General features: G+C 42.3%; 1 protein-coding gene across 3 annotated transcripts in view; it reads left to right on the top strand.

Moving 5' to 3' along the window:
• Positions 1-20,864, top strand: part of LOC147018058 (filamin-C-like) — a 103,706-nt gene extending 82,842 nt beyond the window's left edge. For all 3 annotated transcript variants that reach the window (XM_085897351.1, XM_085897352.1, XM_085897353.1), the window contains exons 22-28: positions 12,051-12,313; positions 15,242-15,488; positions 15,607-15,954; positions 16,068-16,238; positions 19,117-19,279; positions 20,222-20,382; positions 20,630-20,864. In XM_085897351.1, the coding sequence (XP_085753477.1) occupies positions 12,051-12,313; positions 15,242-15,488; positions 15,607-15,954; positions 16,068-16,238; positions 19,117-19,279; positions 20,222-20,382; positions 20,630-20,805 (1,529 nt within the window). In that variant the 3' untranslated portion in view covers positions 20,806-20,864. The remainder of the gene's footprint in view (positions 1-12,050; positions 12,314-15,241; positions 15,489-15,606; positions 15,955-16,067; positions 16,239-19,116; positions 19,280-20,221; positions 20,383-20,629) is intronic.
• Positions 20,865-21,132: the final 268 nt, after the last annotated feature.

Genomic DNA, 21,132 nt, shown 5'->3' on the forward strand with positions numbered 1-21,132 from the left:
GTGTGAATACCATATACATGTTTGATCCGGCAGCGCAATTCCCAGTGAGGCGTAAGTACCGAGGCGGCGCGGCATTGTGTTTTAGGCGGATGTTGTAGCTACCGTCGGAAATATTCAAAAAAAAATTTTTGACGTGCAGGGTAAAAATAGATGCGCGCGCTGACCAGAGACCGGAAATATATAATTATTGTTTGGCCTTATCACTGGTGTTGCTCTTTCGACATCTTGGCGAATTGATTTCGTTATTCAAAAAAGCTTCACGTCCGGTCGGATTCAAGATGTCGGCCTCAAAGAAAAAGTGTCGTCGGCATTCCGTTGAATACATCAAGTATGGATTCATTCCATCCCTGACGAACACGCAGTTACTGATGTGTTTGTTGTGTGGTATCACGCTGTCCAATGAAGCAATGAAACCATCTCGACTGAGCGAGCACCTGAGTAAAAAGCACAGTGATGAGGCTCGCACAGAGGTCAGCTATTTCTAATCGCTGAAAGATAAATTTGAGAAGCGATCCACGGTAACGACGATGTTCAAAGCCAGCCAAAAGCTCGTGGATAAAGGACTGGAAGCGTCTTATAAGCTGTCATTGCTCATTGCCAGATCTGGAAAACCGTATTCAATCGGTGAACAGTTGATCAAACCGGCTGTTGGGGAAGTGATAAAAACTGATATGGGCCAGGATCTGTATCCAGTTCTCTCGTCGATTGCGCTCAGCAATGATTCCGTGGCCAGGTGGTTGAAATGTCATCAGATGTAGAAGATAAGCTGTGTTGTGAGCTGAGAAGCACGCACTTCGCCATCCAGCTGGATGAGTTCACTTTGCATGACAGTGAAGCTCTATTACTCTGCTACGTTCGCTTCATCCGTGATCAGGAAATGGTGGAAGAATTGTTGTTTGCCTGCTCTCTCCAGACCCATACGAAGGGTTCTTCCATCTTCCAAACGTTGGAGAAGTACTTTACTGATAAGAACATACCGATGGAGAACATTCTCGCTTCCGCTACGGACGGGGCACCAGCAATGGTTGGCCACTATCGTGGTTTTATTGCGCTTCTGAAGAACCAGGTACAGTCCGTGTTCGCCATTCACTGTGTCGTGCACCGCCAGCATCTTGCAGCAAAAGCTCTCAGCACCAGACTTCATACATCACTCCAAATAGTAATCAAAGCAGTGAATAAAATCAAGGTATCGTCTCTGCATGATCAGCTGTTTCGTCAGCTTTGCCAGGAGAATGATGAACCATTCGAGAGGCTCTTGTTGCATACCGAAGTTCGATGGTTGTCCAAAGGCACTTGTTTGACCCATTTCCATGCCCTCTTCTCGACAGTGGTCGAGTTTCTGTCGGAAATTAATACAGATTTATCGGAGAAAGTGAATGTGATTGAGCATGATGTGGCTTACCTCGCGGACATATTCAGTGTACTGAATGATGTCAACAAACAACTCCAGGGTGACCATATGACGCTGATTAAAGCAAAGAAAGTGATCAGCGCGTTCGTAACCAAGGCGACTCTGCACAGGGAAACCCTCGGCCGCAGAGATATGTACCACTTTCCCCGGTTGGCAAAGGAAACTGCTGTTTCTGATGAAGAGCTGTTTGTTTCTTGCAATCACCTTGAGAAGATTCGTGGTGATATGGAGCAGCGTTTCAGAGACATGCTAGAACTGTCGGTGCCAGCACGGGTGATCAACCCATTCAAATGTGACATTCGAGATGTGAAGCGCGAATTACAGGACGAAATTATCAACCTGTGGAATGATGATGAGGCGAAGGCAAGATTCTTGCAGCATGAATACGGAAAATTCTGGATTCTGGAGCGGGACGAATACCCAGCAATGTGGACAGAGGCAGAACTGCTGCTGATGGCGTTCCCCACATCATACCTCATTGAAAGAGGGTTCAGCGCCGTGATGGTGCTGCTGACCAAGTATCGAAACCGCCTTGACATAACCAAGAGGGGCGATCTGTGTCTCTACCTCACTGAGATGGAGCCAGACGTTCGTAATCTCGCAGCGAGTCACCAGGCCCACCCTTCACACTAACGGTATTTGAACCTGTGATAACAGATTCCCACTTTGCCTCACCTGGACCTGTTCTGCTGAAACATTGTAGGTAGTGTAAAATGAAATAGAAAAGTAAAGTAAAATAAAGTAAAATATTATTCAGAAAATATTTGGCTTTGGTTATTTTTGCTTCCTATCTATATAAATTCGGACTATTCTATTGCCCACTGGGTGTCCGACCACGAACGATAGGACAAGGGGGCATTGGGCTGGTCCAAGAGGGCATAAGGGGCGGTAGTCAAAAAAAGTTTGAGAACCACTGGTTTAGACCCCTTGGACGTCAACACCGTTTAGACCCTTGACCACTTAGACCACTTGGACCTTGTCTTAAATGAAATTTCAAATATATATATACACTACTGGTTAAATGTTTTCGAACACTCCAATATTTCAGTTTTTACTGAAATTTAAGCAGTTCAAGTCCAGTGAATAACCTGAAATGGTATAAAGCTAAGCGGTAAACTGCCACTGGTTAAAAAAAAGACGTTTAGGTTACCAAAAACTGAAAAATAATGTAAATTTCAGAGTTGTTAAAAAAGGCCCTTTTCAGGGAACAAGTAATTGGTTGGCAACTGCAGCTGTTCTGCAGCAATGGAAGTAAATTAAGCCTTGAAAGTTGATGCAAACTATTCCGACAGGTGTCCCAACTTTTGTTGATTAGTTGCAAATCCTCTGTCTGGATAAAAGCAGAGTGGGAACAGATTGTGTTGCTCCATCCTCTGAAGCATTATTTGGATAATATTGCACTGCAGGAAGTAGTATATTGCTATCATGGTGATCAATAGAAAATTAACAAAGGCAGACAGACAGACCATTATAACCATTAAAAGTGGAGGTCTTTCCTTCAGAGAAATTGCAAAGTAAGCCAAGGTGCCAGTGAGTACAGTTGCCTACACTATCAAAAGGCACTTGGAAACTGGAGGAAACTCTGACAGGAAGAGGTCTGGCAGACCCAAAGCCAAAACACAATCAGAAGACAAGTTTCTGAGAGTCAACAGTTTGCGTGATCAGTGGCTCACAGGACAGCAGCTTCAAGCACAGCTTAACACTGGTCAAAGTAAGGAAGTCTCAGTTTCAACTGTGAGGAGAAGACTTCGAGGTGCAGGTTTGACAGGTCGAGTGGAAGTAAGAAAGCCATTGCTAAGATGGTGAAACAAGAAAAAGAGGCTTGCCTGGGCCATGGAGCACCACCAGTGGACAACTGAAAAACTGGAAGAAGGTCTTATGAACTGATGAATCAAAATTTGAAATCTTCGGTTCGTCACGCAGGGTTTTTGTACACAGTCAAGTAGACAAAAGGATGGTTCCTCAGTGTCAATGGACACCAATTGTCAAACATGGAGGAGGAAGCGTGATGATCTGGGGCTCTTTTTCTGTATCCCGAGTTGGTGACTTGCACAGAGTGACTGGCACCATGAACCAAAAGGGATACCACAGCATTTTGCAGTGCCATGCAATACCCTCTGGTCTATGCCAAGTTGGTCAGGGGTTCATCCTCCAGCAAGATAATGACCCAAAACATACCTCCAGGCTATGTCAGAACTACCTCAGAAGAAAAGAACAAGATTGTAGGCTTCAAATCATGAAATGGTCAACAGTCTCAAGACTTAAACCCCATCGAGCTGGTTTGGAATGAATTGGACAGAAGGGTGAAAGCAAAGCAACCTACAAGTGTAACATTTGTGGGAACTTCTGCAACAGTGTTGGGAAGAACTTTCCGAACAATATTTGATTTCCATTGTAGAAAGAATGCTACGAGTATGTTCGGTTGTAATATCTGCAAAAGGTGGCTACTCTGACGAGTCAAAAATTGAGATTAAATTTTGTTCAACAAAACGATTCCATGATTTCTTTTTTTTTTATCTGCAATTGTTTATTTGTTCTATGCTTTAATTTCAGAGTACATTGAATTGTACTCTGCTTAAATTTCTTAAATTGCTTAAATTTCAGTAAAAACTGGAAAAATGGGGGTATTCTAAAACTTTTGACCGGTAGTGTAATATCACCAATATTACAAATATATTGCTATGATAGAAATGTTTTATTATGATTGGTGTAAATCATGCCAACACAGCAAATCTGTGACGTCAATATCTGCAACAACAGGTGGAGAGGCGAGTGTAGAGAGCCGATCCACACGAGTAAATTTTTTTTAATTTTAAGTATATCCTTGAACACTGTGTGGGATATTGTGTGCTATGTACTCTAGTTTCATGTTCTTGTTTGTTTGTTTGATTTGTGATTTAACATTGTTACCTGCAATGTTTTGTTGGGAATCAAACCAATTGTATTTAAATATTTATATTTAGTGTGCAGAATGGAAACAAAAGAGGTAAATGGTCTCTGTGGGACTGCACTGAGTAACGAGTTGTCGCAAGATCTTATACGATCGAAAAGAAGGGAATGGGAATATTTGGCTCCTCAATGCCATGGTGTACTTCTTCTTCTTCTTCTTCTTCTTCTTCTTCTTCTTCTTCTTCTTCTTCTTCTCCTTCTTCTCCTTCTTCTCCTTCTTCTCCTTCTTCTCCTTCTTCTCCTTCTTCTCCTTCTTCTCCTTCTTCTCCTCCTTCTCCTTCTCCTTCTCCTTCTCCTTCTCCTTCTCCTTCTCCTTCTCCTTCTTCTCCTCCTCCTCCTCCTCCTTCTCCTTCTCCTTCTCCTTCTCCTTCTCCTTCTCCTTCTCCTTCTCCTTCTCCTTCTCCTTCTCCTTCTCCTTCTCCTTCTCCTTCTCCTTCTCCTTCTCCTTCTCCTTCTCCTTCTCCTTCTCCTTCTCCTTCTCCTTCTCCTTCTCCTTCTCCTTCTCCTTCTCCTTCTCCTTCTCCTTCTCCTTCTCCTTCTCCTTCTCCTTCTCCTTCTCCTTCTCCTTCTCCTTCTCCTTCTCCTCATCCATTATGATCCGCATAATAATTTGGCACAGGTTTTACGCCGGATGCCCTTCCTGACGCAACCCTGGTCACCTCTTATGACACAGGAATATGGTACACCTATTCTAACCGGGGCATACACCGGGCCCAGTACACTGGTACTCACTTCGCCGACTTTGGAAGGATGACAGGCTGAGTCAACCTCCTGGTGTGTATTAATTCAAGTGGCCCATGGGGCTTGAACTCAGGACCTTTTGGATCCCAAGCCACTACCCCAACCACTACGCCAACACCAGGCTTCCATGGTGTACTCCCGAGTGAATTTTTTGCTATGGCTGTACAAATGGCAATCTTCATGTTTTACGAAAGTCTAAATAACTCTATCTTAATTGAGTGACCCAGGTTGTTGATGCTAGTCATGTGGGTCCTCAAATACTTTTGGTCATGGGCCAGAACCAAATTCCCTTGCACCTCATTGGCCACACAACCAAAGGCATTTTAAACAAGTAAAAGCTACATTCTGTGGACATCACCCCTTTAAGATGTTCTTGCATAAAAGTTTATTTATTCGCTCCCCATCCCTGCTAACATTCTTCTCTCGGGAAATTCACAAGTATGATGGTAACCTGAATAAAATTGAAAGACAACAGTACCCTACAGTCACCGCATCAGGTCAGGTCAGGTATGGGAGCATGTGCAAGAGCAGCACGTCACTGCACCAACTTTCCGCCGTTGTCCAGGGGCCTCTGTCTGGCCATCCCCCTGGCAGATGCCTGGCCCATCCCCATCTCCTTGAGATGCTGATCAACCTGCTGCAACCACGATGCATGTGATCGGCCCATTGGCCTCCTCCACTCACGAGACTCCCTTGCTGAGAGAATCTGGTGAGCAGGATCAGCGTCAGGAAAATGAGCCACATGTCCATACATCCGCAGCTGACGCTCACAGACTATGCAGGTAACAAATCTCATTTGAGTCTCTCTCAGCAACCGCTTGTTGGACGCAAAGTCCGACCAGCGATAGCCAAGGATTCTCCGAAGAGACCTGGTACCAAAGGAATTAAGTCTCTATCTCAGATCCTTGGTCAGAGTCCAAGTCTCACTCATAGAGCAAGACTGGAAGCACCAAGGACCTGAAAACTCGGACTTTTGTCCTCCCGTACAGGGACTGGCAGTGCCACACCCCATTATCCAGTGAATCCATGACTCCCCAGGCCCGACCCAGACGTCGATTGACCTCTGACTCACAGCCAGCAGAGACATGAATATCACTGCCAAGGTAAGTGAATCTCTCCATGACCTCAACATCCTCACCACAAACAGACACAGACAGGACAGCAGCATCCAAGATGCCATTGAAAGCCTGGATCTTGGTTTTGACCCAGGAAACCTGTAATCCCAGCGGCTCCGTCACCGCATCACCCCACCTTAACACCATGTCGACCCTGGCCTACACGCCTTGATACGCTGACCTTAATTTGTTGGAATGAATAAAACAAACTGCTTATAAAAATATTATAATTATAGCTTGTGAAACTATAAATGGTCAGGGTAGAACAGTGTAGTGCAGTCACTTTTTCGCTCGTCCACATTCTTGTCATCATGGGGCACGGACCGATACTCAGGTGGAGACATTGTTCAAGTTGCGGGTCTGTGAGGCAGAACGTTATTTGTTCTTTGCATACTCAATTCCAGAGTTTATCATTTATCAAGTTGGTCGGAATGGATACATGCCAGAGGTCATTAACACATAATTAGAGGCAGATAGAAGAGAACAACATTGGAGGAGATGAACTTCAGAATAATGTCACAGCTAAATTAGCACCATGTTATCACTCCATTGATGAGGGATAAGGATTAGCTTCTCGGCCTCGACTGATGATGCCTGCAGTCGCGATGTGGACTGAAATCTGCCGGACCCTTTAAAGACCAAACGCTGCTTGATGTAAGGGCTCTACATGGTATTTGTGCAGTGAATATTCTTCTTGATAAATATATTTGATACTTCTGAATCTCTCTCCTTTGCATTGCTCGAATCTCCATGTCTTCCCATTTGTATAAAAATGTCATCTATTGGATTATGACTGCATTTTTACTGAAAGGGGGGGAGAAATGGTATTATTTGCAAACAGTTATTGAGAAGAAGAGTAGGTGTTTGGCAAAAGGAGAGAGAGAGAGGGATAATATTGTTGGGTTTGCGGGGGGGGGGGGGGGTGGTGTAATAGGTGTAAAATAGACTAGTTATGCCATCAATAAACATTTAGCATAAGTGTGTGGTTTCTGTGTGATGATAGAACATGTGTCGAAGTTTGTTTAGGAGCTGGTGACTGTGACCCTTCCCCACTGCAATAAATTTCAAAGCTTCCCCACCATTTCCCCTCAAGTCTTTCACTTATTCCCTCTGTAGTCTGTCTATGTTGCTTTAAATGGACATTTTACCAGCTCCAAGCCCCAGCAATTCTCCTCCCCTTTTCCCCCTCGACTGAAAAAGTAACTCCTTGTGACTGTGCATGAAGACGAGAGCTGCGGCTGTGCTGTCAATTGCCAGGATCCACCTGAAACCGCTCGCCACTGTGGGTGTGGCCAGAGGCTTTGAGAGGTCAGATGGGAAACTAATTAGTGGACGGTCACGAGGTGAGAAAAGCCAATGAGTGGGGACAGCACCAAGCAAGGAGCGGAGATGCAGAGAATGTGGAGCAATGATGGTAGTGAGCAAGAGAGATCCTGTGTAGCCCGGTGAGTGGACATGGTGGATAGACAAGACAAAGGACTTGATGACACCAGACAAGTGCACATGTACCAAGAGGCTACAGAGCCTGGACATGATGCAGCCAGATATGTCTTCCTCCCGCCAAACACTCACAATCTCTCTTGCTGTCCTTTGGCCGAGCTAGCACCGACCCCAAGCAAACATCACGTGGGGACCAAGTTCTTTCTTTTTCGTGACCTGTTCCTGTCTGAATCCTCATGGTGTAATTGAGTAAGGTATTGCATAAGCACTCTATATTCCCACACATTGATGTATTGAGTACACATTATTGTAATACGTTTGACTTAAGCTTGTTCTCCCTATCCCTCAGGGCCTCCTTTTCTTTTTTCTGTTTTTCTCACCACTTATGTGTCGGCCTGGTATGCGGTTCGAGATTTGGCAATTGTAACCATGGCATGAGTTTAACTCTCTGCCATTAGAAATTTGGTGCAAATTGCGGTACATTTCCCTGGGGTTCATGCTCGGCCCCAGTCCATTTTAAATGGGGAAATTAACATAGGTGCCAATCTTGGAGTTTCTGCACGTTAAAAGCTGAAGAAAAGATCTGTTTGACTTTCCCAGTGGATAGTGTATGGTCTCTGAGGCCAATCCGTCACTAAATTGGTGATCGTTCGGGTGAAAGGTTTGACCTCATGTCCACCACACAGTCCAGCGTTGCACTGGCATCAGGACACTGGTCCAAATCCAATGACTGCAACTGCAATGATTGTTATTGAAAACTTGATTATGAGGAGTTTGGCATCATTCATACAGTAACGAGTGAGATTTCTCCTCAATTGTCAAACCTGGGACCTTCACTAAACCAATTAAAATGCACCAAAATTTAATCAACTGTACTTTGGTTCAGCCTGAAGTGGTGTGCAACATTTCAACCACTTGATCCTTACCATCCTAGATTTATTTTTTGGAAAAATGTCATACTCTAACATGAGACCTCAAATGTAAAATTGCACTAAAATATGGTCGGCTTTTCCTTGATTAGCTTTAACCCTTTTAACCCTAAACTCCATGGACTTTCAACTCCCCTTCCCTGGGCTCCCTGGAGAAAAATCCGGCCACTCGGGTATATGGAGGTTTGAATAGGGGCCAGCATACTGGCTGCTTGAGGAAATGGAAGTTTGACTAGTGGTTGGTAAAACGGCCACTCAGGTTCAAAGGATTAAAAAAAAAGTCTGCCAAATTTTATCTTTGTACGATGAAGCCTTCAAGTTATTCTGCAGACAGCCAACTGTGTAACGGCGAGACTTTCCATTGGAGAAGACAGATCACTGAGTCAAAAATGCAGCCATCATTCATTGTGTGCATAATTACCCTCCCATTGTTGATAATAAGAGAAAATGCATGTTCTTAGCTTCTTGCACTTATCTTAAAACATTCTAAATGCTTTGGTTATCACAGCTTGTAATGTTTCATTATATTTTGTTTTGGCCACAACTGGTGTCATTAACTGGTATTCGGATTCCGCTCTAATTTTAGGGAATTGTAACATAAAGGTACAATGAATGAATGCCTCCAATATTACACCAGTGCCCTTTTAAATTTGTTTGTTTGCAAAATGCAAGTTTTGTTGTGATGATCTCTTCAAGATTTTAAAATTCTGTTTATTTTGATTGGTGCAAGTCGATTTCCTGCAAGTACGAATGCAAATTTTTAATCTTTCAACTTATAATTAGAATGAAAATATCGAGATGTATGTATATTTTAATTTGGTTATCTGCCTTTTTACCCCTCAGCCCGAATTGGCTAAGGGGTATTGTTGTCACAGGCATTGTCCGGGCATCTGTCAACTTTTGGTTTCCGTCAATTTCGAGGAGAATGCCTTGTCCGATTAAATCCATTTTTGCAGGGTATATTGGGACTGAGTAGAGGACCTAGAAAATGGCTATTTCTCCTGAACAAATGGCTGGATCATCGCCAAATTTTTATCACGGGTATATCTGATGAGTATACATGATATATAACCCGGGTTTTTGATTTGACCTACTTTTCAAGGTCACAGAGGTCAAAGTTCATACCAAGGTGTTCGGGCGTCCGTCAACTTTTGGTTTCCGTTAATTTCGAGGAGAATGCCTTGTCCGATTAAATCCATTTTTGCAGGGTATATTGGGACTGAGTAGAGGAAGCTTCCTTTCAAAAATGGGTGCGCTGCGCTTTTCAATGTGGCCTCCATGGCAGCCATCTTGTAATTTGTTTCCGTTTATTTCGAGTAGAACGCCTTGTCCGATTAAATCCATTTTTGCAGGGTGTGTTGGGGTTGAGTAGAGGAAGGTTCCTTTCGAAAATGGGCGTGCTGCGATTTTCAGTGTGGTCGCCACGGCAGTCGTCTTAAAATTGTTTTTCGTCAATTTCGAGAATGGCTTGCCTTGTCCGATTAAATGCATTTTTGCAGTGTGTGTGTGTGTGTGTGTGTGTGTGTGTGTGTGTGTGTGTGTGTGTGTGTGTGTGTGTGTGTGTGTTGGAGTTGAGTAGAGGAAGGTTCCTTTCAAAAATGGGCGTGCTGCGATTTTCACTTGCCGCCACGGTAGCCATCTTGAAGTCTCATTGATTTTCGATATGACGTCCAACGTGCTCTAACTGACTGCATCATCGTGATATTACTGCTTCCTTTTACAATGCATGGGCTGAGGGGTTACGCCCACTTTGCGGAGCTATTTGTTATTATGTCCTGAGAGCGTGGGCACTCGCTCTCAAAAGACAAAAATCAAGCAATTCTTTGGCTTCAATATTTTACCAGCAAAGTTAATGTCCTTATTAATCAATTTCGTATCCTGAATGTAATTTGATTAGGCCGTGCGATTACACCATCGCACACACGTACGAGCATTATACGTCATATCAGCGCGCCTGTTTTACCGATCTAAGTCACGTGACAAATATTTTTACATCTTAAAACGTTCATTTTTCATCGGAATTTTTACAGAAACCTATAAAGCACGTCCTCAACCCTTCCAAAATGTTAAAATTAATCTCCCAGACCCTAACAATACGCAGTCCCTCGACGGGACAATTCTCGGGCTTTTGTGGTGCATGCTAAAACCCGCGGCGTCACGTGACCCGCAAAAACCCCATAAAATATCAGTTTTTTTTCAACAGATTTTCGACAATCAAGTATTAAGCATGCTTAACGACCACCAAAAATGAAAACAGAATCCAAATTGACTTTAAAACGAACCCGTAACATCGATTGAAGCAAAATCTCAAATCCCCACAGTAATTTACACAATTAATTAATATTATTTTATCAGTCATAAACCCGTAATATTTAGCCATTCACGAACAATCTTTACATAATCCGACAGCTTAGCAAGTCAGGCTTGCACAGACTCCTTTCCTGACCACCATGCGTGATTCCAATTCCCTATTAAGTACACACACACACACACACACACACACACACACACACACACACACACACACACACACACACACACACACACACACACACACACACACACACACACACACACACACACACACACACACACACACCTCAATCCAGTAAAAACACTCTTAATGACATTCGCCCCGCACAATTAATTAACAACATGTGCAGAATCGGTCGCCTCATTTCCTCTGGATTTGGTGTGCGCATTTCACCTCATCGAAAGTCTTCACAATTTACGATGACGACCAATCATTATCTCTATACAAACGTACAAGTTGTTCCACACATACAAGTTCCAGGTTGGAACACTCAACTTGCGTCTAACACCAAACTCAACCTTTCCAATCACATTGTATTCACAAATACGTCCAAAGAGGTAACTACAAACATTCATAACACATCTATTTCCCACTTAGCCATTCTCCTGGCTCGTTAACCTTGTGTTTCTCGTTGGTTCAAGGTTCCTTCCGAACCTCGTCGTTTACGTTCTGTCTCAGCTTGTGACTCCATTAGACACGCTGCTAGTGCTCTCCAGTGTTTTTCATTGTCTCACCCAGTCCTGTACCCTCTCTACTTTATCGATTCCGTGTTTTCCTCCCACGGCTTTTAATGGTGTTCCTCTTGGGTAATCTATGTTCCTTGCAGAGTTATTCCCCGTTGCATGTTCTTAACTTGTCACTAGCCTAAAGCTTTAGTCTTTTCTCCTTTTATCCTGCAGGATCAAGGTCCCGCTCTACTCAATCGCCTTTAAGCTTTTCTTTCCTCTGAGGGACTTTGACCCTCCCAACTATTATTTATTGGCCTTCTTGGCATGTTTTTGACGATTGTGTGTTCTCTACCTCTCTCTCTATCATATAACTTTTTGAATGCCCCAAATGAGAGCAAGTTAAGATAACATTGCATGGATTTGAAATGTACTCTGCTTTATTATTGATAACTATTCTGTCCTTAACCCTCACGACTTTGACAGAAATGGAAGTTGGAAAGGACCAGGAGTTCCGGGTGTCAACACGTGGTACCGGTGGCCAGGGTAAGGTGGATGTCCGTGTGACTTCTCCATTGCATAAGCCGGTCCCTTGCAAGCTTGACACGGGGCTGAGTGGGGATTCCCACACGGTCCGCTTCATTCCCAAGGACGAAGGGCCTTACAAGGTGGACATCTTGTATGATGGGCATCCCATCCCTGGAAGCCCATTCTCACCAGAAGGTGTTCTCCCTGCAAACCCCAGCAAGGTGTCTATGAAAATATTAACTTTATGCAGTTGTGACCAGTACAAATGTTCCATTGGCTTATATAACCTGTAGTCATGTCAAATGGTGGTATTAAGTTAAAGTTCATAGTTTAATTTCTTTGTTAATTTTTTTACATCGGAGGGTTGAAAAAGTGGATGGAGTTTGACCTGAGAGGTATTTAAAAATAGAGGCCTGCAATCCTTCTGCAATAAGAGCAACAAGTTTTGCTTTTTCATAATCTTGGGAGATGCCATTAATGTTGAGTTTCGGTTCCACAGAATCCAGACAAAATAGATATGTTGCTATTCACCAATGGGGGAGAGCAGTACTCCATTGCTGCCAATGTCAAGTCTTTCCTCTTCAAACAGCCTGATCACATGGCCATAATGGGTTCCGTCATCATGATGAACCTGCAAATGCTTCTTTCAACAATGGTCGGAGGCCCTAAATCACAAACAAGAGGCCAGGAACATGTCCCTGGACATATATTGGACATTCAACACTGTGGCATCCTCCTCTGTTATGATGGCTGCCTGTGGCATACAAGGTCTCTGATACCTGACTGACTTCCTCCTCTCCAATGCTTTGGTATCGATGGAATCCTGTCCGCTTCTATGTATGCCTGGAATGTTTGAAGGCCGTATCTTGGGCTCCGTCTTGGTCATCATTTGCATAAACGACCTCTGATGCTTTGGAAATCCTTCTCCTCTGCATGTAGCCCCACATTGTATTTTATATTTAATTATCCTATTGCACAGATTTATAGCATAAGCTGCGTCACTGTGCTGATCTTGAATTGATTAGATGTTGGTCTGACAAATGGAAAATGTCTTTTCATGCCGGCAAATCTCAGTCTCACCCTGTTGCCCCGGAATGATTGTCAGGCTAACACACTTATGTATTTTCATGGTAAGCCATAGGAAGAGGCCTGTCTTTTGAACACCTCGGCCTCACAATCTGCCACGACCTCTCCTGGGCTGATCTTGTATTAAGGCTGACCTCCAAAGCCAGCATGACACTGGGCATCCACCGTCGCTCCAAGTAACTCCTTGATAAATTGAAACTGCTCTGTCAAAAAGGTTCTTGTCTGTAGCTCAATGGAGTGCTGTTCTCCCCTATGGGCTGGAGCCCTATATTGTATCTCTGGAATCTAAAACTCTTAACATGATTGACATGTCTTGATTTGGCCAAAGCATAAGGCCTTTCCCCCCAACATGAGACTGACACATCGGTTTGATTTTTTTTTTCCTCCTCTCCTGTTCTTACTCCCCCTGACCCTCCTGAGCTCCTTCAGTACATGGGCGTTCTTCTCGTAACCCCCTCTTGGTTCAACTCCCAAAATCCAGGTTTTTCTATGCACTTTTCTTATGTTCCTCTTTTCTCCAACGTGCAGAATCACCTTTTTCCGCCTGTTCAATCCCATTCTTCTCTCTTGAGCTTTAAGCAGGCAGTGCACTGCCATATTATGCCCCATCCACTTCCCCCATTCTTTCCTGCGATGTTTTTACCCCAATTAACCCGATCGAACCCAACTTTCTAACTTGGTTTGTTTCCTCCTCCTTTCTTTTTCTTTCTCTTTCTTTTTTTTTCTCTCTTTCTCTTTTTCTTTCTCTTTTTCTTTCTCTTTTTCTTTCTCTTTTTCTTTCTCTTTTTCTTTCTCTTTTCTTTCTCTTTTTCTTTCTCTTTTTCTTTCTCTTTTTCTTTCTCTTTTTCTTTCTCTTTTTCTTTCTCTTTTTCTTACTCTTTTTCTCTTTTTCTTACTCTTTTTATTTCTCTTTTTCTTACTCTTTTTCTTACTCTTTTTATTTCTCATTTTCTTTCCCTCTCTTTTTTTTTTTCCTTGTTCTTTTTCTCTCTCTTTTTCTCTCTCTTTTTTTTTTTCTCTCTCTCTCTCTCTCTCTCTCTCTCTCTCTCTCTCTCTCTCTCTCTCTCTCTCTCTCTCTCTCTCTCTCTCTCTCTCTCTCTCTCTCTCTCTTTTTTCTCTGTTTCCCACTGTCAATTGGCTTTTCCACAAATCTTTCTTGTGTGGAAAACAGAGACCAATGCTTGTAGAAATTTCATCATGACCTGAAACGCTTGTAGAGTTCCTCCACTTTAAATCTATGTGGATCACATCATTATCTTTCCTCTCCTGATTAATTTGCCTATATTTACTGAGTTGTTTGTTTTTGCAAATTTGTATTTTCACACGAAAGGAAATGTTGTGTTGTCCATTAATTTGGATGAGGCCTCTTCCGCTACCTTTGTATGTTTGTATGTTTGTCATTCTGACCCTTTCTATCATACTCTCACTTTCCTCTGATTCATTGTTTTGTTTTGGTGGGGGAGGGTTTCATTTACAAAATGTATTTTTATCTTGTCTTGTTCCTGTAGTAACCCTATGAGAAGAGAACAGTTGGATTTTAGTTTTAAAGTCTGTCATTTTCACAGTTGTTGTTTTTATTGGCAAGATGATCATGGCCTGGTCACAAATTGTAGTACACACCACAATAACTTGTTCATTTTCTGAATAACTAATTAATAACAGCAAAAAAACTAAATTCAATTGCAATGCTCATGTGTTCCCTTTGTTATGCCACTGACGGTATTTTTGCAGTGAATGCCATCCAGGACATTAATTCCTTCGGAAGCATAAAATGGATAGTCGCTGAGAAACGGTTTTGCTGCTGCTAAAACGCAGTACATATTTATTGGTGTCTTCGTATGAAATGCTGCATTTGCATGAATAAATAAGGCTTTGGTATTCAGGCATTAGAATTCTGTCCATTTCTCCACCAATGCATATGTCAATGAGCATCGAGTTATTGTTCAATAGATGAACCGGATAAATCTTGCAGTGCCCTCGAATGGATTGTTATCCAAACGACGTTGTACTGAATTTTTTTTATTTCCTTCGAATTCCTCTCATTTTCTTTGTGTGAAATACAGGTGCGAGCAACGGGTCCAGGTCTTAAAGGTGGTGAGATTGGTAAGGCAGCTCCTTTCACAGTGGACACCAAGGGTGCTGGCATGGGCGGGCTCGCGCTGACTGTTGAAGGTCCAAGCGAGGCACGGCTGGAGTGTCGAGATAACGGTGATGGTACATGCTCTGCATCGTATGTCCCACCTCAGGCAGGAGACTACCTCATAAACATCCTTTTTGCTGGTTGCCATATTCCTGGCTCGCCATTCAAAGGTAATGCTTGGAACGTGGGAGATATTTTGCTTGTGGATTTTAGTGCACTTGGTACTCCATATCCTAAAGTAACAAGCTATTAGTCGCCTAAAATTATCAATTTTGTTTTGTGTCTCAGCTGTTGTCGGCTCCAAGTTCGATCCAAGCAAGGTGCGTGCATCAGGACCTGGTCTGCAGAAAGGTCATGTGGGCCAGCCTTCATCTTTCGCAGTGGATTGCTCTCGTGCTGGCTCTGCACCACTCGATGTTACCGTGGCACCAGAACGAGGATTGCCAGCTGATGTCACAGTAGATGAGAAACGAGATGGCATTTATGGTGTGAGCTATGTACCTCATTGTACTGGGCCTCATGCAGTGGGCATGACCTATGGTGGCCAGCCTGTTCCAAACTTCCCCACCACTCTCAAAGTGGAACCATCGCTTGACCTCAGCGGTGTGCGCGTTTATGGACCAGGGGTAGAAAAAGGTAAGCAGAAACTCTGCGTTAGTCCCCATTGTGGTTGAAATGAGTGTTTGTCATAGTCTCTGTGTTGGAGATTTTATGATTATTGTTATTATTTATTTTTTTTAAACCAACAGCATTGCGTGATGTTGAGACTGAGGTGATGGTGGACGCTCGTGCTCTTGGCCGCACAGCCGAGAAGCCAGTCCACGCTAGACTTGAGGCCCCATCTGGTGCTCAACATGAAGTTGTGCCTTGTGATAACCAGGATGGAACATATCAAGTGCAGTATACGCCAGCAGAAGAAGGTATTGTGCATGCCTGTGTATGTGTAAGGATCGTTTTGAACTGTTGTTGCTGTTTTGACAAAGTATATTTCAAAAACAAATATGGTGCAAAGTTATTTTCTTTTCTTTTAGTCATTGTTCTCTGGACTCTATATAATATTTTCCAAAGGGTAGAATGATTAATTGAAGGTTGTGAAATTTGCATGCAGTATTTTGCCAATTAGGTGGATTTCTTTACTTTCTATAAAATTTGTCGATTTGTAGTTTCACCAAAAGGAGTTGGTTAGGGTGTGGTCACTGAGGTGCCAAATTACGTCACATAATGTCTTATTTTCTTATTACCTCTGCCACCAAAGGTGAACGAGGTTATTTTCACCCGTTTGTCTGTTTGTTTGTGTACAGAAAATCTCAAAAAGTTGTCAACGGATCCGGATGAAATTTTGTGGATGGGTTCGGTGTGACAAGGATGAACTGATTGGATGTTGGTGAAGATTCAGATCCTGGATCTGACTATTATAATTTTAAAAGTGATTTTTCACCATAAAGAGATTGGGCCAAAAACGATATATAGCATTATATCTCAGTAAGATGTGGACGGATTCGGTGAAACTTGGTGGACACGTTGGGTGTGTGACAAGGAAGAATTAATTCAATATTGGTGAAGATCTGGATCCGGATCTGATATATATATATATATATATATATATATATATATATATATATATATATATATATATATATATATATATATATATATATATATATATATATATATATATATCTTCTTCTTTCGGCTGCTCCCGTTAGGGTTCGCCACAGCGGATCATCCGTATGATCCACATAGTGATTTGGCACATGTTTTACGCCGGATGCCCTTCCTGACGCAACCCTGGTCGCCTCTTACGACACAGGGATATGGTACACCTATTTAACCGGGGTATACACCGGCCCAGTACACTGGTACTCATTTCGCAGGCTGAGTCAACCCCCTGGTGTATTAATTCAGTGGTCCAACGGGGCTTGAACTCAGGACCTTTTGGATCCCTAACCACTGCGCCAACACCAGGCATATATATATATATATATATATATATATATATATATATATATATATATATATATATATATATATATATATATATATATATATATATTTAATTTTTTTTTTTTTTTTTTTTAAGTGATTCTTCACCATTGAGAGGTCGGGAAAAACCGATATGTAGCAAGATATCGCAAAAAGATGTGGACAGGTTGGATGTTTCGCAAGGCCGAATTGATTTGATTTTGGTGAATATCTGGATCCGGATACAAGAATTATTTAAATTTTAAAGTGATTCTTCACCATTGAGAGTTTGGACCAAAAACTATACAGTACTGTATAGCACGATATTTAAAAAATGTAATGGGCCCGATATGTTCTCTTAGATCAGGCGTTACGTGGTGGAGGTATGCACTCTACTGGGTGCCCGTCCAGTTTGTATAATGATTGGCAAACTATGCACCATTTTACCAAGTTTTTGACACATGTGTGTGTATATATATATATATATATATATATATATATATATATATATATATATATATATATATATATATATATATATATATATATATATATATATATATATATATATATATTTATTTATTTATTTATTTATTTTTTTTTTTTACCTTTTTTTGTTTTGTTTTGTTTACATTATCCAAGTGTTGTAGTAAAACACACACACACACACACACACACACATGCGCACACTTTCCTGAACTCATGTATCATCAGCTGGGCACCGTTCTTCCTCAGGATTTGGATGCTTTCAGCTCAGCACCTCTCCAAATGGTGGATCCACATCCTTGGTCACGGATCCACATCAGTTGATCCACAGCTTAAGTTGTGTTCAGGCAGTCAGTCAACCCATACTTTTCAAATACACAAGACTCAAACACATAAGAAACATAAATGGTGAAGAAACCGTGCAGTTGATTTCTCACCAAAAGGTGATAAATCAGCAGGAGGAGCCTCACCAAAATAAATGGCAATACACACACACACACACACACACACACACACACACACACACACACACACACACACACACACACACACACACACACACACACACACACACACACACACACACACACACACACACACACACACACACACACACACACACACACACACAATTTGACATCGACCTCTTGTACTCTGTGTGGTGGCACCATCCAGGCAGAATGTGCGCTGCAAAAAATGAAGCCTGTACCTCCTCTCGTGAGAAGAATTTTGTGAGGAAAGCACCAAATTTGGCACACTAGTAGCCGAACATATTATGAACAGATTTGGATATTGGGCCATCTCAAATTCAGCCGCTGATGGCTGTGGCAGCCATTTTCCACTGCCATCAAAAAATTTGAGATGGCCCAATATCCAAATCTGTTCATAATATGATAGGCTACTCGTGTGCCAAATTTGGTGCTTTCCTCACAAAATGCACAATTGTCATGCTATATTTAGCTAAGTTGCCCCACTATCTGGGGACGTGTACAGCGCAAAAATCCAAGTAGCCCATATTCACCATGAGGTCTAACTTTGTCCATGTGCCAAGTTTAGTGGCAATTGACCATGAGTTTTGGTGTGATTGGTGTTGCACACAGACAGACAGAAAATGATATTTATTTATTGGATGCAAGGATATAAAGTGAAAAAGTCAATGATGATGTGATGTACTCGTTCTGTTGTTGAAATTTTGTTTAGTTTTCCTTGAATAATGCTGACAACCCTGTTTTGATAAGTGCGTGTGTGCGCGCACGTGTGCGTGTGCGTGTTTTTTTAATTTGCTGTTCAAATTTCAAAGTGGAGGAATGATCAACCTGAATGACAGATGCATGCTTGATCACTCTTTAGGTCCTCATACACTCGAAGTGACCTATGATGGTGCACCAGTGCCTGGAAGCCCCTTTCAGATTGCTGTGAGCGATGGGTGTGACCCTTCTCGTGTCAGAGTTTATGGACCTGGTCTCGAATCCGGCCTTTGCCACAAGTCCAACAAGTTCACTGTGGAAACTAGGTGTGGTGTCGCCTGCCTTATCTTCATAAAAGTACCATGCCAAAATATTTATTGTTTCACTGTTTTTCTCGTGAATATGCTTGTGGAGGATCTCTAAGTCTTTCTCACGTTGTTGTTCTTCATCTTCTTCTTGTGGCCTTTTTTGTTTCACAGCCTACAGTTTTCATCGAAACTTCCTGAAACTTGGCATAAATATGTAAAATTACCGTGCGCAGACAGTAACCATCTCGGATTTTGAAAAATCCTCCGAGAAAAAAAGTTATGACGTCAAAATATCTCCGCTAATGGAAATCTCCTAAAAAATTATCTCCGAAACTAGGCAAGCTTTTTGAATTCTGTTTGCGGGAATCGAACATGGCATTAGCAGAGATTAATTACCGCACATATGAAACATCACTATGACGTCTTATCAATTTTTGTGACGTCATTCCTATTTTTTGTTTCACAACCCAGAGTTTTCATCGGATCTTCGTGAAACTTGCCATGTATATGCAGAAAGCCCACGCGCAGGCAGTAACCATCTCCGATTTTGGAAATTCTTCCTACAAAAAAAAGTTGACGTCATAATATCGCCGCTAATGGAAATCACCTATACCATTATCTCCGAAACTAGGCAAGCTGTTTGAATTTTGTTTGCGGGAATCAAGCCGGGCATTAGCACAGATAATTTATCGCAAACCTGATACATCACAATGATGTCATATTCGTTTTTATGACGTCATCATTAAGAGGGTGAGGATCTTGGTTCATTTGAGCTTGTTTATTATTATTATTATTTGGAGGGTGAGTGAGATTTTCCTTTATCTTGCCATTATTTATGTGATCATCCTGTTTGATTTATTTAATTACATTGTGTATAATGTTTGTTATTGCCAAGCCTTTGCATCCTGTTAGTAGCTGCACCAGTGTGAACACAACCTTGTGAATCTGCTGATTGTGCAGGGGTGCAGGAGCTGGTGGACTCGGCCTGGCCATCGAAGGGCCATCAGAGGCCAAGATGGCTTGCAAAGACAACAAGGATGGAAGCTGCATGGTGGATTACACTCCTTATGTCCCTGGAGATTATGACTTTAACATTACTTTTGGAGGCCTACCTGTTCCAGGTGTGTGGATACTGAGAATATTGCAACACTCTTACCAACAACATTAAGCAGAAATTTCTTTGCCACTCTCTGGATGTAAAGTTCTCAAAATGTACATTTTGATTGACATAAACTTGTATATTTGGTTAATTTGTCCATCTTCCAATTGCCATGTCACATTGTGATTAACAATCATGTAACTAAGGCTGTGATACAGAAAAATCATTCTTGTCAGTCATACAATCTTTTTGCTGTTGTTTCCTTGCAGGTAGTCCTTTCCGTGTGCCTGTGCGGGATTTTGTCGATCCAAGCAAGGTGAGGGTGTCTGGGCCAGGCCTGGGAACTGGTGTACGAGCGAATGTTCCCCAGAACTTCGCAGTGGATGCCAGCAAGGCTGGGCAGGCTCCATTAGATGTGAGGGTACAGGGGCCGAGGGGTAAGTAAGAGTGGTTTGAGGTTGATGGGCTTTCAGAGTGTGTGGAGATTGCAAAATTGTGCATGTGGGAGAAACATACATTTCATCGGAAGTGAAAGGCTCGAGGCCAATGTTTGTCTTTTCAAGGGGGTGGGGGGAGGTTCTTCCAGTTTTGTAATCTGATTTAATATGGTCTTTCCAAACTTTTTATGATTGATTTTGGAGAGACTGCATCACATTGCCTTTTCATAGATATAATTATTTTTCACTGCCCATCACTATATGTCCCAAGGACATTATTAGTCAATCATCATATGGATTTGCACCATATTTGACCAGACCACTCCCATTATGAG

This window comes from Eptatretus burgeri, chromosome 10 (assembly GCF_056783735.1).
Source record: "Eptatretus burgeri isolate ZD-2024b chromosome 10, Ebu_testis_v1, whole genome shotgun sequence".
Taxonomy (NCBI): domain Eukaryota; kingdom Metazoa; phylum Chordata; class Myxini; order Myxiniformes; family Myxinidae; genus Eptatretus; species Eptatretus burgeri.